Below are 16,711 nucleotides of genomic sequence, written 5' to 3' on the forward strand. Positions count from 1 at the left end.
TAGCAACAACTGAAGTCTCTTATTTTTCCAGAAGTGAGGATTGCCATCCTCTACTGTATTTGTACTATGTGCTTTCATTTTATTGTCCCACTCTTCTATATTCTTCCTAGGATGGTGCTTAGAAGCCCTTTTAGCCTTGCCCATTTTTCATATTTTCCAAGTGATGATTAGAATTCACAGGTATGACTCAAATTTTGCACTGTATATTGAAGTTGTTATGATATATAAGATTATAGGAATAAGTACAAGAATATGTTTTGCCTTGTTTGTTATAGTTTTTTTGTAATTTGAAGATGTTACCAGCTATTTGAGGTGCACATTACTTTCTTCAAATACATATTAATAACTTCAGGAAGAATATATGCCTATATACATGTCATTTGTTTGTAACACCATGCCTAGGTAGTCTTTTTATTTGTTAAGAGCTTGGCATAATTAGGTTTGAACACAGGTTACAGCAGAGCAAAATTTGAGCAAGACAAGGTCCAGGCAAACTGAACAAGTGCCTTTGTTAGGTCTTCCTACCATCAGTTATGTGGATGCTTTAATTTCTTACTTTAAAACTCCAAGTGTTTATATCACTTTGCAACATGTTGCTATCTACCACACTAGAATCTTTACCTCTTCATCATGTCTCCCGTCAATAATTTTTCTTCAGTTTGGGATACATAGAATGATATTCAGTTGCTATCTGTCATCAATATCTCGTACTCAAATGTGATTCATAAGGTGTTCAGAAACTGATGGATTTACTGCACCTGAAGTAAGGTTTTGCTGTTCCAAAGGATCAGATTACTTTACTATTTCCAGTAAAGTTTTATTTTTGTAACCAGAGCAAGATTCATTTACAAAATACTTAAATTCACACACACACACACACACACACACACACACACACACACACACACACACACACACACACACACACACACACACACACACACACGATGCCAAATGTCTGTACCATGACTGTAGTGTGAAAAGCACTGTACATTGTAAAGTGCACAATTAAAATAAACAATTTTATTTACATCAGTTTCATTTGTTGACTTTTTTGAAGCCCAATACATTAGAGAAATATTTGTTGCCATTTGCACTGTTGCTGTTCTCAGCAGCCTGGGGATTGACAATCTCCAGGCCCTGCAGGGGTGTGAAGGCCACACTGGAGGCTGTACCTGCAACCTGCCGCCGCACAGTTGTCTGTCCACCCAGGGACTGTCTCTGAACCTCTTTTTGAAGTGTCTTGGATAGACGCACCCTTGTCTTCTCATCTACAGTAATCTTACGGATGCGTCCAGCACCACCCTTCCCGAGGGTTCCTCTCGTGTAACCAAGGTCATCTTGATATGCATCTTCCTCTATCTCACCAAAGTTCATCCTGAGAAAAGAAAAAAACAGTTACAGATGATCCTATATTCAAATTACAATTAAGAACAGTAGAGTACAAAAGTTAACATCACAATTTATCCAAAACAAATATACTATGGACACACAGTATTCACAAACACCATTAACTTTTTGCATAATTTATCTATGTGCTATTTTACAGGCTATAGCAGTATTTCAAATGCAAAAAAATAACAAACCTGTTTTGGGCTTTGCGGAGATCTGTGACAGCCATACGTTCCTTCATTTTGAGAACCCTACGGCCACCCCGTTTCTTTCCAGGAGCATCAATAGGCTGAGGGAGAGGTTTGATGGATTTCACTGGTGGAGGTTCCTGAAGCTTGTCCAGTTTCTTCTCCACTTCTTCCCTGAAGCGCAGTCCTTGAGCACCATTGGGACTTCCATGCATGCTGTCCACTCTGGCGGCGAGGGTTGCTTTGCAGGCCACTATGCGGGCAGCCTTGGATCGCAGGTCTGTAGGAGCCTCTTGCACGATTTCACAATTATATATGTAGCCTGCATGTGGCAACATTGATGTCTGTGCCATTCCAATCATTGTTTTCTTCTGTTTGCCAATTAGTAGAACATTACTTGCTGGCATTTTGGACAGATTAGTGAGACCCCCTGCTGCTCCCATCAGTTTTGCTGCTGTTGATGCTCCCACTATACAAGAAAGATTGGGAGCAATGAAGCTCATTCTGCTTTCCACATACTCAAGAATTCTAATCTTGGTAGTATTGAGATCCTGGGCCATTTTGCATGCCTCCTCAATGGCATCAAGCTCTTCCTCAGTGAGTAGAGTGCCCTGGGTGGTGGATGCTGTTACACTCACCACCATAATTGTTGCCTGTGTCAGGATCATTGCTAGAGCTTCACTGTTTTTTATTTTATCCACATCATTGCCCAGCTCTCGTACTGCATTAAGGTATTCAAGGGGGTTGACTACTAGGGACTCCAGTTCAGGGAATCTCTTAGCATATTTCTCCTTGACAAATTTATGTATGGTGCCAATTTCATCTTCAATATCTACATTAATATTGTTTGCTTCAACTATAAGCTTGTACTCTGGATCTCCTTCTACAGGCCCTTGTAGATCTTCTGCCTTCCTCAGTTTGGAGGCATACTTCTCTATGAGATCTTTAATGTCCCTTAATTTCTGAGAGTCCCAAAGCTTGGCCACCTGTCGCACTGACCGCAGCACTGGCTTGGCCAAGGGCACTTTGAAGTCGTCACTGAATGCATCCTTGGCACCTGAACAAATAATAGAAATAATGTATAATATATTGAAAAATGAATAAACAAATACAATAAATTTCAATAAATAAATCAATAATAACAAATGAGAGAAAAAGGTACACAGAGCACAAAAACATATATTTTAATAAACTGCAATCTACCAAGAATACTTAATACAGTATCATGGTATAATGTAAATCAAATTCCTTGTCCAAGGAACAACAGCAGATCTTCCCTGTCTCACCAGACAGGAATTAGGTCCTTTCATTTTGAGTATTTTCAACCCCATATATATGCATCAGAAATTTATCATATTGCCACTAACGATTTTTGAAATCTTATCCATAGGGCCCCAGACTAATGCCCACTGCCCCACTTGACTTTAAATCATCAACTATCCACTGAGTGTGTTCATACATGCATGTTGCACTCCAGTGAGTGATCTATCTCAGTACACTAATGCCAAATAAATCACATGGCTTGATTTCTTTGAATGAAGACAATGCCACGCAAAAAAAAAAAAAAAAAAAAAAAAAAAAAAGGATTAATTCAGCCAGTCGTAGCACTTTATTTTGTCAAAGAAGGAAGATGTGGCCTGAATCTCAAGCAATTTGAGGTAGATGTCTACATGCACTGGATGTACTTCTCATTATGTGTGAGTATTGCCTGATTTCATGAAACTACTCAAGATTCCCTGACTTGCATGAACAGACTTCAACTGTGAGTGTGAGGTGCCATGGTGACTGCAGCTTGCAAGAAGGCCAGAAAGGGAAGGTAAGGGTGAATGAAATGCTGCCCCATCAGGACAGTAATTTTTTTTTATAAACTATTCACAGCTAGATGGTGGCTAGATTAGGTTAGGTTAGATTTAGTTAGGTCAGCTTTAATTACGTTGGGTTAGGTTTGGTTAAATTTGGTTTAACACCTTACAGTCCCATGGTGTGAGACCAGTGGAACATTCTGCAACAAGTGATCAAAGTGTGTAGTTGTGAACAGCAACACATTATTGTGTGTCTTTCTGAGGATAAAAGTATTTTTCTTTTGACAGAATTAGGCATGTTTTGCATTAACTGATTATTCCTTCTTTTCACAAATTGTTGCTTTTTGAGGGAGAGTAGTGAAGGTAACAGTGATATTATCATTGTGTTATCTATGAGGAAGAAATTTTTGTTTTTTCTGGTTAATTTTAGCATGTTTTGTATTAATCTACTAGGTGCTTTCATTGCAAATCAGCATTTGGAGAGGAAATGGTTGACAGAATGTTTAAAACCCCACTGAAATCTGCCAGAGAAATATCTTTGTCAACCAACTTGAAACATGAAATTATTTACCAGTATGAGGGAAAGAAATTTATTATTTACAATATTTACCTGTATCATAGGTTAAGCCTCAATGCTCTAGTCTAGACCAGTCAAAATGTTTCAAAACCCAAGGCATTACACTATACACACTGCCATAGTTCGCCTTCTGTAATAACATTGCCCCTCACATTTGCACCAGCAACTCTAATAAGTTCTTGCCAAGGTTAGCGACCAGTGTCACTGGGACATAAGGAAGCCAAGATGGTCTGGGCCAACTCACCAAACTCTCAGTCCCCTTACCAACTCTCACAGCTCCCTCACTCTCTCTTACCAAACTCTTACATTTCCCTCATATAAACACGAGCCCCTAACCCTTTATCAAGCTCTCAGAGCCCCCTCACCATTTTCCCTGGCTTGCAATTCAGTGGCCAGCAGCTCTTCTTCTTCTCCATCCTCGAAGTCGTTGAGGAGTTCGTCGGCTAAAGACATGGTTCAGGAGGGAAGGAGTCGCAGTACGGTAGTATATTCAACCTCCCTGGACTGACTCAAATGTAAACATTGCCACCAAAGTCTCCAGCGATGCCTCGCTCCCGGCAACCTGCGCACGTCCGTATATTCATAAGCGTTTTACTGTGTTATTCCCACAACTTGCAACAGACTCTGGTGGAAGATACTGTGATTCTGAAGAAAGTTTTCATGTTTCTGGTGAGAATTTAAATGAACATTATTTACCATAAAAAAAAAAAAAATCATGAGAACCTGATAATCTCCGTAGCCCTTGAACATATCCATATGAGAGGATAAAAGCCGCAATGTGGACACCTTTCCAGCTTGGGAAATCCAGAAGTATCTATAGGCTAGCCTTTATGCAACAAGAGCTTTTTCAGGCAAGAAGAGAGTAAAATACAAATTGATCAAAATTATATTTCAACTTACATTAGTAATAGAAGCTATATATATATATATATATATATATATATATATATATATATATATATATATATATATATATATATATATATATATATATATATATATATATATATATATATATATATATATATCAATACGTGATTTTTAATATATATCCTTATGGTACTGGCTTTATTCATACTTGCTGCAGAGTTGTTACATGCAGGGTGCCTAGGTGTCCCACGTGTGTGTGTGTGTGTGTGTGTGTGTGTTTACATCACCCCTCAGAGGTCTCAGCAAGTCTGTCGTTCATGCTGATGGCTGTCGAGACTGGCCTGGCCGTCAAAATATACAGGTACACCAGGGACTTCGTCCATTTGATCGGCTAACGTGTTTGCTGCCTGTACTTTCGAGGCACTAGAAGCACCAAATCTGTGAAGCCCCCGACAGGAGCAGGAAAACCGGAGCAGGCTGGGCCACACTAGTCGTGCATTATGCCTCGCAGGAAATTGGTAAGAAGAAATAAGATATTTTATGGAAGCAACCTTAGCCTAATAATTTCCAGACACTGTTTATTTCCTGACAAAATATGATACCTTTTCAAATCATGATGGATAAATCTTAGTGCCCTTAAGGACACTAAAGTAACCTAACCCGGGGACGTCGACCCCGGGACATCCACTTAAGGATACTTATCTAACTGGTGGGCTTCGCCTCCTCCCCCTGGACCCCCTTTAAGGACCATAACGGTATTATTTTAATTTACATCATCATACTCTACAACATTGGGAATATAATTTTTGCATACCCTTAATGGATTCCAAAAACTTTATCACAGAATTTCTGTGGGAAATCCATAGTTTTCAAAATGGACACAGACACTTTCCCCCAAAAAATTCCCAAGACCCCATCCTGTTGGATAGGTTAGGCTACATTAGTATCCCTGAGGGGGGTTGAAGAAGATGCAACCTTTCGGCTAGGTCAAGTTAGATTAGTGTCCCTGGAGAGGTATTAGGGTAGTGCAACCCCCCAGCTAGGTTAGGGTGATTATGGTGTAAATCTAAAAATTTACCACAATAATCTAACCTAACCAGGGGGTTTTGCCCCTCACATTAACTGTGGGGGCTCTCTAGAACTCGCTTAAGGATGCTAATCTAATTATTTATGCTGGTACAAAATGGAAGGCATGTTGTTCTGATGAGGAAACTGAAAGACCAGAAATGTTTTGAAATTGAGGAGAAAATCTATGCAGTATACAATCAGTGTGCAGGAAGAAATCTTGGCTCCTTGATTCTTGTATATTCACAGTAATTCTACAAAGAAAGAATGCGTGCATACTTTAAATGAAAGGAATATAGTATTTTGTTGTATTTTACTATCAAGAAAGTAATAGGAGAAATATCTTAAAACTAGACTACTGATGCAAAAATCAATTCACCAACAGGGACGTTTGACCAGAAAAAATAGGAGGGAGGCCAAGACTCGGACTGTTACTGAGCAACACCCACAATGCTTTGTTATCACCAGAGGCAATGCTGGGCCAACTCTCAGCAAATTAATGCAAGATTTTCGCAATGTGATGGAACCTAACACAGCCTCCAGACTCAGGGTGAGTGTTCCATATCAGGTAGTACTGTGCAAGTTCTTATGAAGTATGGTTGTATATATAGATTTGTCTACAACTCTTTATTGCAGAAAATGAATGGAATGGCTTTTAAAGTTTGTAGTACTTATTTAGTAGAAAAGTGGAGTGACAGTAATGACAGATTTGGCCATTATCGGAGATATATTTGCACACATCTTGATGTTTTAATGGTTAATGTGGCCAGCTAACAAGATATTATACTTATATAGTGATCATATTGCTGGTCAAGAAGACTGTGGGGAGATCTCTCTTCATTTTGCACCTCCTGTGTAGTGACATGTTAGTCATGGCTAATTAATCTAAATCCTTTCAGGCCTTGATGATTATCTTGGCCTAATTGGTAATGTGTCAAACTGACCTGCTTCAGTCTCTAATGATGGTCTCACATGGATAATTCATCCTATTATCAGATCAATTCCTTAACACTTCCATGATGATCCAAAGCTGAGCATAACATCAAATCTTCAAAATGCCATTCCTAATCAATATTAATATCTTGAAGAACACCAAGAGGAACTCACTCAAGGACTTCGTAGCCATAGCAGCTACCCTGCATGTGACACACCTGGTCATTTTTACTCAGACTAAATTGGGCATGTATCTCAAGCTGTGTCGGCTGCCTCATGGACCTTCACTCATCTTCAGGTAAACTGTCCCTAATTTATTATCAGAAAACAGTAAAATCATTGTCATATTCTAAATCTATAAATCTGTCATTGTGGAGGCACTTTTATAAGCAAAATGGGATGAAGTTTTGTATCTTTTCAAATTTTGGGACTTGGGACTAACAGGAATTATAATTATAACAACATTTACCTTCAGAGCATATAGAGGAACTGTTTCAATTTAGCTGTGATGCTGTACCATGAAACAACCCTCATAATTACATGCATCCACAGTGCTTCAGATGTTGTAGGATTGATCCCTGCTTTCTGGTACCAGTGAGGATGTCTCTGTTTCTATTGGTATTAACTGAGGGTGAGAATAAAATTAGGTCAGCAGGTGAGGAATCTACTAATGAAAGACTTTATTTCATTCATATGCAGGATAAACAACTTTGCACAGTGTAAAGATGTATTGTCAACCATTAAGAAGCAACATACCAATCCTGGCATGTACCTGATGGGACCATGCCTGATGACCAATTTGCAGCCTGAAGAGGGGGATCTACAACTCCAGCTTGTAGCCAAGATGTTCCTTGACATGTTCCCTACCATCACTCCACATGAGGTACACAGTCTTTGGCACCTTATTTTGAATGAACTTGTTTAAGAAAGTGTTCTGGTGTTTATACTTCATGGCTGGTTTATTTGTTCTGTCTGTTATAAGAAGCTTTCATATTTATTTTCAGGCCAAGACAAAATCCATTCAGCGGTGTTGTTTGATACACTTTGATGCTGAGGAAGGAGTCTTCGATTTCCGTCACTATGCCATCCAGGTTGTTCCTGTTGGGCTCTCAAAAGCTGTAAAGAAATTTAAAAAAAGGAAGTTACCCGACCTCAGCAATTTTACTGATGTATCTGAGTTTATGACCAAGTAAGTTATGGAACAAATGCTTATGGTTTTCTTACTAAATTCAACCTTTGAAACTTTACATCTCTAATGACTATTTTCTTTTGAAAATATCCTGTTAGATTCAGGTTTCAACCTTTACAGGTTATGGCATTCTGTGCATTTGGTAAGCAGCTTCATCATTTTGATATAATATGCAATAAATACATACATATTTATATATCTATATCTGTATATACAAAGTTGCATCTCAAGACAGATGTGAGCTTTGTATCAGAACTCAGAAATACTATCCTTTTACACTGAACATCAAGTTTGACTTCAGAGTCTTCTTAATACCCAAATTTTAATTGTGGAAATGAGCAATTTCTTTAGTACATTTCAGTCACCCATTGCAGATCTGGCATGCTGTCTGAGAGTGAGGCAGAAGATGACCCCTCAGCTCAGGTCACAGTGCCACCCTCCAAAAAGGCATCAAAGAAACTTGGGCCACAGAAGTCATCAGTGAGATTAAGTGAGCTGGGCCCAAGGCTGACACTTCAGGTGATTGTTCTTGATTGAAATGAATTGTTATGATATTTGAAACTGCATCTCTCTCTCTCTCTCTCTCTCTCTCTCTCTCTTGATTTAACATTTCACGTACATTGTTGCAGTTAATGAAAATTGAAGAAGGGTTACTGGAAGGAAAAGTATTGTATAGCAGCCTATACATCAAGTCTGCAGAGGAAAAGTTAGAACTGGAGAAAAGAAGGAGAGTTAAAAAGTGAGTGCATTACTTATGAGACAGCAAACATTAGATATTCATTTTATTAATTTTCTTCATTACTATAAACCACTGATAGCCATATGTATAAGACTACAACTAGATTTTTTTTTTTTTTTTTTTGCATTTTCAGACAACTTAAAGCAAAGAGGAAAAAAGAACAGGAAGAAAATGTTGAGGCTAAGAAAAAGAAGAAAGAGGAACATAAGAAGAAGTGTCTTGAGGGAATGAGTTCCAAGAAGGAAAATAGAGGAAAGGCAGAGGCAGAAGAAGAGGATGATGATGATGATGATGCACAGTATTTTAGAGAAGAAGTTGGAGAGGAACCAGATACAGGTAGGGTTACTATTATTTTTTGTTATTTATTTAAATCACTGACTTTTATGTATGATTATATTAGTTAAAGAATTTTTTCTCGTTAAAGTATTTTCCGCATAACTAAAAAGGGGCAGAGTGAAGAAACAGAACCCCTTCCTCTTTATTTTCATTCCCATAATAAGACAAGACATCAGATCACATTTGGGTTGTATCTTGTAGTGATAGGTTTTAAAAGAGGATTAGAATTAAGATATTGTTAAATTTAGGTAGTATTCCATCTTTTTTTGCCTTCAGATCTCTTCCAAAAGAAAGATGTACCTCTGCACAAAAGGAAAAGGACTGGTGGTAAACCTCCTAGGAAGAAGCTCAAAAGTAAATAGATATATTATACAGATTAAGGATCATAGAAGCCTAATTGTCATGTATGATTATCTTCTGTACCAACACCATTGTGATAAGATTTTATAAACCTGATGATGTAAATGGCAAGTGTGAAGTATTCATCATCTGTGTAATCTGTCATTATGGTATAGAAGTTGATCAGAAAGGCAATGAGAATTTGACATCTTTTGAGAGATCATAGGTCAAGACAAAATTTTCAAATAAAGACATGAACTTGAGGGACAATATATGATCATTATCTGTGTGAGAATAAAACTGGGATGATAGATGTAGGAAAACTAAGAAGAAATAGGGTGAGTTGCTGTATATTCATTAAGCTGAATTGCCAACCTTAAGGAAGACCAAGTATGCCTCACTGTAAATTGACTGGTTTCAGACATTGTTAGTTTCTCATGCTGTCAATATAGTTTTTGCTCTTAGCTCATGTTTTGGTGTCAAGTCCCTTCATGAAATACAGTACATGATGTTTTGGGAATCTCATATTCCTCTGCCACTTTTTATTTTTACTTTTTTTCCTAATATAAATAAAAAATTTCCTCCATGTATGTAGAAAGATTTTTTTTTATTTAATTTATTTATTTTTGTTGGGGTGGGGGAGGGAAACTACGTTTCTGTGTTCTGCATTCCATTTTTTTTTTTTTTTTTTTGGCTTGGCTTTAATCTGATGAATATCTCTTACTTTTCTCATTCAGAATCTAGTAATTAAACAGAAAAGAAACAGGGGAGTGGATACGGATAAATAGAGGACATATACTTTTGTCTGTTGTAATATTGACAGGATTTGTGGTCAGGAATTGAATTCTGTATTCTCATGTATGGTGAAAACACTTTGTTGTTACATTTTATAATTAAAATTGACAAAAATGCAAAATATCCTGTTTATTATCAACTGGTAATTCTGACTTGCCTAACCCAAAAGTTCATTGCTTATTGTTACTCATGCCTACCTTCTGGGATGGGAGTGCAGTAATCCCTCGTTATATGAAGGTCCACTGTACAAAACCTCAAAGTTGCAAAAGTGATATGCATATATATATATATATATATATATATATATATATATATATATATATATATATATATATATATATATATATATATATATATATATATATATATATATTCGATTTATGCATGTTTTTGTTGCATTGCACTCTACAAGGATTCCCAGCAGGATGCAGTATATATATATATATATATATATATATATATATATATATATATATATATATATATATATATATATATATATATATATATATATATATATATATATATATATATAAAAGTTTTATATATATATAAAACGTGCACTGTTTTTCAATTATTTGGTATGAGTTTGCAACGAAAGATATATATATATATATATATATATATATATATATATATATATATATATATATATATATATATATATATATATATATATATATATATATATATATATCTTTCGTTGCAAACTCATACCAAATAATTGAAAAACAGTGCACGTTTTATTAAATTTTGCCCACTGCTGCAGTACCCACTACCAATCATATGTACTGCATCCTGCTGGGAATTCTTGTAGAATGCAATGCAACAAAAACATGCATAAATCGAACAATGATTCGGAACAACGGCAAGAGACATTTGTGGTTGTGAAAGTAAAGGGGAATAGCAGCAAAAGGGTGTCGTTTTTTTGCGTGGATAGATACTTTGTCAAGTGGGTCTGTTTTTGGATGATGTGCCTCCGCGTTCCAGTGACACCAATATTGCGTTCTCCCCTCAACACGCGGCCACTGTGTCATGCCGCTCTTAGGGACACGGGTGTTATAATAATATGTAAGATTATAATAGTAATGTAACACTGAAACGCGAAAAGGGGACGATCTAACAGAAATATATCAAGTGAGGCAGGATCCCATATGCTCGTAATGAGAAGGGAGACGTCACGCAAAGATAAACTCAGCTTCCGGCTCCAGGCATACCTCCATTTGGTTTAAGACGAGATGAAGTATATATGTAATATGGTAGGTAGTATTGCAGGAATATTTTAATAACTTTAAAGAAAATTATAAGAACAACTTCCCCACAGATAAGTAATTATAGATCCAAAATATATCTTAGGTAGCATAATCTTGGCCGCGTTCCGCACTCTCATCACTGCACACGAGTCAGAGATCGAGGCCGGCGTACCCAGGAAGATAAGGGGCGTAGCTGCATGTCTGGGACTACCTCAGTAAGGTGGACCTTGATCTTCGAAGGAAGATAATATAATGTGGGAGAGGTAAGCTTTATCGTTAGTGTCTTCCTGGCGCTACCGAGTGTGGTGTGCAGCCCCCCTGCATCCCGGAGCCCTGGATTCACTTATACATAAAGTCGTTTGCATCGTTAAAAGAGCGCCGTTTGCACTACACAGGAAAAGTGAGAAGGACCCAGCAACAAGCGGCCCAGCAGTGGTCGGCACGCTAACATGAAGCTGCTAGCGGCCTTCCTCCTCCTGCTGGTGACCCGAGTCAGTGCAGGTCAGTTAGTGACGAAATCTTCCTGTTAATTCTAGCACTTCATCTTGCTTCTCTGCCCTTCGTTTTAACGCGGCCCAGCGCAGGACAGATTACGAGCTACCTATCTCATCTTTGTGGTGGCCACCACATACCAGTCACTAGCCAGCATCCCTCATACTTGCACCTCCCCCCTCCCCCCTTTTCGTCACTAAGCATGATTCAGCACCGAAAGCCAGAAAATAATATGGAATGTTTTCGTTGTCTTCCTTCTTCATCTATTTCCACCTCCATCAATTCCCATCCCCCTGCCCCCCCCACCCCCCAAAAAAAAAAAAGTCGCCGTTGTAGTATCTTTTCCCGGGAGCAGCCCCGTGATGGCCTCACCATCCTCGTCAGCTTCATCCGCCCTCTCACCCGCCATCTTTCTTCCCGACAGTGTAAAAGCAGCGGGGAGATGGAATGAGAAACTGCTGAAATGCTAATTGTTTTAATGGCATTCATGGAAACAGTAATGATTTCTGTTGGCTTTTTTTTTAATTTCCTCCATAATGGTGGAAAAAAAAAACAAGCATAATGCTTCCTATATATTATATTGCAAATTTTCTTTAGTGTAGGAGTGATGGAGGATGTGAAGACGAGGGATAGCCGGAGAGAGTGGGCGCCTGAGTAAAGTGGTGTGTGTGTGTGTATGTGTGTGTGTGTGTGTGCAGTACTTGTGATCTACACGTTTTGTGCATGCATGTGTGTACATTATGTATGTAGGTAGTCAGAATATATAAGGACAGTCTTTTATGGGAGTCTCGTGAGCCGCTACCATCTTGACAACTGCGGCTCCACACTGGTCATCGAGAGCCACGTCCCCCATTCCTCCCGAGCCCCCCACCAATCGCCGGCGCCTTTGAGACGGACACTCATTATCTGTCGCCAGTGAACTACGTACACGTGAGGAGGCGCCCGTCTCTCACCAACCGACGAGTTTCTGCCACGTGGTCATTGATGGAAAATGCGTGTTGAGGGAGCGGAGGCAAGAACGTTGTAGATTGCAGAGCCAAGATATTTTAAAATTATTTGTCCTCTCACAAGGACGAATTTCAAAGGCACACAGATGAAAAGTCAGGTTCTCACGGGTATTTTTCCTATTAATAATTCATGATCGTTGTCAAACTATTTCTACACTTCATAACTCCTCTACAGTCTGTTGAAAGTACCCTAGTACCCATTATTCAAATTTAGATTCTGCACGTAATATTTTTCAGCGTTTCAAGTGGATAGTTTGAAAAAATAGTTTTCATTTTTAGTTCCTTCTTTGCTTCTATTTCTTATGTTTATGATTGTATTCCTTATGGTAAACTGAATAGAATTACACCTATCTAACTCTGGCTGACGACTTTTTATCTGGTAAATAATATAAAGTACATTATCGATTTTATATATTATTATTGCAGCATTATATTCACCCAAACTTGTTTTGATCCTGTAATTGTTATTGTAGTGACACAGGTTCTCTTGCAATAAAGTATACCATGTTCACTTATCAGATATATATATATATATATATATATATATATATATATATATATATATATATATATATATATATATATATATATATATATATATCTGATAAGTGAACATGGTATATATATATATATATATATATATATATATATATATATATATATATATATATATATATATATATATATATATATATATATATCTGATAAGTGAACATGGTATATATATATATATATATATATATATATATATATATATATATATATATATATATATATATATATATATATATATATATATATATATATATATATATATATATATATATATATTGATAAGTGAACATGGTGTACTTTATTGCAAGAGAGCCTGTGTCACTACAATAGCAATTACAGGATCATAACAAGTTTGGGTGAATACAATGCTGCAATAATAACATATAAAATCGATAATGTACTTTATGTTATTTACCAGATAAAAAGTCGTCACCCAGAGTTAGATAGGTGTAATTCTATTCAGTTTACCATAAGGAATACAATCATGAACATAGGAAATAGAATCAAAGAAGGGACTAAAAATTATATATATATATATATATATATATATATATATATATATATATATATATATATATATATATATATATATATATATATATATATATATATATATATATATATATATATATATATAGTCTCGTCTAGGTGAGAGGCGAGGGAACTCTGTAACACCTTGTTCATCTATATTTAACTTATTTTCTTGTTTAGTTCTCCTCTTCCACCATGTTTCTCTGTGTTACAAAACTCTCTCTCTCTCTCTCTCTCTCTCTCTCTCTCTCTCTCTCTCTCTCTCTCTCGGGGTGGGGGCGGAGCTATTAATGAGTTGATCGAAATAGTGGAAACACTTGAAGGAGTCAAGAGGTGATAGCAACCGAGAGCGCGCGCATCCTTATCATGACATAGCCCTAATTGGCCGGCCTGCCACACGTGAACCGCGCACCTACTACTTGGCTCATTCCGAGGATACTTGACACAAATAATGACGTGGATTTAAATGTATAAAGAGAGAGGCCCGTATTCTGAAACGTTTTGCTCTTTCACCACGACCATAATCAAAGGTTAGAGACACTTATCAGGGTTCTCAAGAGTGTTTCTCCTGCTAATAATATAAAAAATCTTGTTAACCTGGCATTAAAACCATTAAAATACTTTTTAAAACCCGTGTCACTTCAACGAGAGACACTTGAATGTTATGGAGGTGCGGCGCAGAAGGATTTCAGTATGTAGTTCTGAGTCAGATGGTACTAACTCCATGTTTGGGGTGTGGACTGTTACGTAGCATGTCCTCTTATACATGACACAGTAATGTATCTAATGAAAGTCCTCAGACAGTATTCAGCATCATGTTTAATATGTCTTTTATTCAATCTCGTGTGTGGGAATGATCCATCCATGTTTAGGTTTCATTGTCTATGATGGTGGGTAGTACAAGTTTCCTGGTCGTTGTTGCCGTGCTGAGAGGACTGTCGGGCTGGATCCCACAAGGCTGCCAGCCCATACAGATACTGTATCGTAAAGGCCAACTTTTATCTGGTCTATCACTGCTGCTCACTTGAACCCTGAGTAGGTTATTTACCAAACACTTGTTCTAGCCTCATTCATTCATTCACTGGCTGTATACTTTTTTTTCTCATAGGAAGGAAATGGGAATGAAGCAGAGCTTGGACGAATGATTGGATGAACAGATTTGCATTATTATCATTATATAAAGAACATGAAAGCTACATCTTTTTATCTAGAAAAGAAGAATCTCTCTCTCTCTCTCTCTCTCTCTCTCTCTCTCTCTCTCTCTCTGGTTCGAATTGTAAGATCTCTTCCATTGGAATGATTGTTTCGTCATTCTTAAAATCTTAGATTTATTCTTTGGAAAATCTTAAAATTCTGTAATTAAGTATGTATATAGATATTGTTAGTAATGTGGGCAAGTAAAAAGGATGTGCGTGTGAATGGGACCTTGACTTAAGTACCTTAGGAAGACTTGGATACCAGGAGCAGGAAAGGTGGTGTTTAGAGGCAGCAAGCACTGCGTATTTGATATGTCACTTACATTTCACCAGCATACGTATTTCGAATATTACACAAAAAGTTAATGGTATTTCATGATAACATTATACATACATCCTACATTTGGCCAGTCTCAGAATACCGTTCATCTCTGGCGCTCCGGCATGTTGGTGACAAAAACTGGAGAGTGTTCAGCGGCACTGGACAAAAAATATCCGGGGATTTGAACATCTTGATTACAATACTCTTCTGAGAACTTTGGGTTTTCTGCGAAAAGCAGGTTATTACTTAAGAAAAAAAAAATATTATCGATTATTGGAAAATCCTTCATGGGGAATCATCTTTGAATTTTGATGCATTCTTTGCACTTTCTCCTGAGTCCACTAATAATATTTAAATCCTTTAAAACAGCCTTAAGTCATCTTCGAGAATTACTGTTTAGTTATGACTGATTTTATTGGAGTGTCTCGCTGCATGAGGTGTACCATCCTCTGACTTTTGGTCGGTGGATGCTAGGAAGCCGACCAGGTGAGAGAACCAAGTTGAGGAAGCGTATGTCCTCGCTATCCTACATCCTCCATCGGGCTGCTGTAATTAAAGTATCCTCCTTATCCACAGATGACTCGGCTGGCGCGTATTCCCGGATGTGTGTCCATGGGGGTGAGTACACGACAATTATACAGGATTTCTGGATGTTACGAAAGGCTACCATAGTACGTAGGTGTAGGGGGAGATACCTACACACTGATTTCAAACTACTCACGGCTGGCGCTTCGGATCAGTGGCTCGAGCGCTGAGCGGAACATAGCTGACCACCCTTTTAGACCAAAGGATATAGAGATTATCCTTGTTATAGCCCTTGGTGTAGAACTTCCTTTTCTATAGGTTTGACACGTTATATGCATGTGTGCGTACTTGTGTTGGACATGTAGAGACAGTGATACCTTTGTGATAGGCGCGTCGAAGCTGTGGCCTAATGGGTTGCAGTGATCGTAAAATAAATTTCCTGCACATATATCAAGATCTCTCTCTCTCTCTCTCTCTCTCTCTCTCTCTCTCAACACGAAGATATTGTGTAGGCACCCGTTGAAAAAAAAGTTGAAGGGGAACTATACAGTTAATAAAGCTGGGTGATTACTGCTTTCCTTGCGTCTACTCAGAATGTTGATGCA

The 16,711-nt window shown here is 37.6% G+C and overlaps 3 protein-coding genes across 3 annotated transcripts in view; 2 read left to right on the plus strand and 1 right to left on the minus strand.

Moving 5' to 3' along the window:
• Positions 1–803: 803 nt before the first annotated feature.
• LOC135110571 (U4/U6 small nuclear ribonucleoprotein Prp31-like) lies at positions 804–4,584 on the minus strand. The gene is made up of 3 exons (XM_064023020.1): positions 4,325–4,584; positions 1,587–2,637; positions 804–1,378 (listed from the first exon to the last, which is right to left on the minus strand). Exons 1-3 carry the CDS (start codon positions 4,410–4,412, stop codon positions 1,039–1,041), a joined length of 1,479 nt encoding a protein of 492 aa, XP_063879090.1. The 5' UTR covers positions 4,413–4,584; the 3' UTR covers positions 804–1,038.
• Positions 4,585–5,069: 485 nt separating this feature from the next.
• LOC135110572 (suppressor of SWI4 1 homolog) lies at positions 5,070–10,346 on the plus strand. Its single transcript, XM_064023021.1, has 9 exons — positions 5,070–5,347; positions 6,280–6,444; positions 6,983–7,125; positions 7,527–7,710; positions 7,832–8,016; positions 8,391–8,535; positions 8,646–8,755; positions 8,889–9,091; positions 9,368–10,346. The coding sequence occupies exons 1-9, from the start codon at positions 5,330–5,332 to the stop codon at positions 9,451–9,453; spliced, it is 1,239 nt and encodes a 412-aa protein (XP_063879091.1). The 5' UTR covers positions 5,070–5,329; the 3' UTR covers positions 9,454–10,346.
• A 1,376-nt stretch (positions 10,347–11,722) lies between these two features.
• The window catches only part of LOC135110573 (uncharacterized), a 43,862-nt gene continuing 38,873 nt past the window's right edge, over positions 11,723–16,711 (plus strand). Inside the window, exons 1-2 of the mRNA XM_064023023.1 lie at positions 11,723–11,979; positions 16,158–16,199. Of these exons, the coding sequence (XP_063879093.1) occupies positions 11,928–11,979; positions 16,158–16,199 (94 nt within the window). The 5' untranslated portion in view covers positions 11,723–11,927. The remainder of the gene's footprint in view (positions 11,980–16,157; positions 16,200–16,711) is intronic.

Source organism: Scylla paramamosain, chromosome 20, assembly GCF_035594125.1.
Source record: "Scylla paramamosain isolate STU-SP2022 chromosome 20, ASM3559412v1, whole genome shotgun sequence".
Taxonomy (NCBI): Eukaryota; Metazoa; Arthropoda; class Malacostraca; order Decapoda; family Portunidae; genus Scylla; species Scylla paramamosain.

Bases quoted from the DNA above. Each gene is read 5' to 3' on its own strand.
- LOC135110571 (XM_064023020.1), bottom strand. From the start codon at position 4,412: ATGTCTTTAGCCGACGAACTCCTCAACGACTTCGAGGATGGAGAAGAA. The intron at 2,638-4,324 runs GTGAGGGGGCTC...TTATTTGTTCAG, and splicing joins ATTGCAAGCCAGGGAAAATG to GTGCCAAGGATGCATTCAGT. The intron at 1,379-1,586 runs GTTTGTTATTTT...TTCTTTTCTCAG, and splicing joins CTCCGCAAAGCCCAAAACAG to GATGAACTTTGGTGAGATAG.
- LOC135110572 (XM_064023021.1), top strand. The intron at 7,126-7,526 runs GTAAACTGTCCC...ATTCATATGCAG, and splicing joins GGACCTTCACTCATCTTCAG to GATAAACAACTTTGCACAGT. The intron at 8,017-8,390 runs GTAAGTTATGGA...CACCCATTGCAG, and splicing joins GTATCTGAGTTTATGACCAA to ATCTGGCATGCTGTCTGAGA.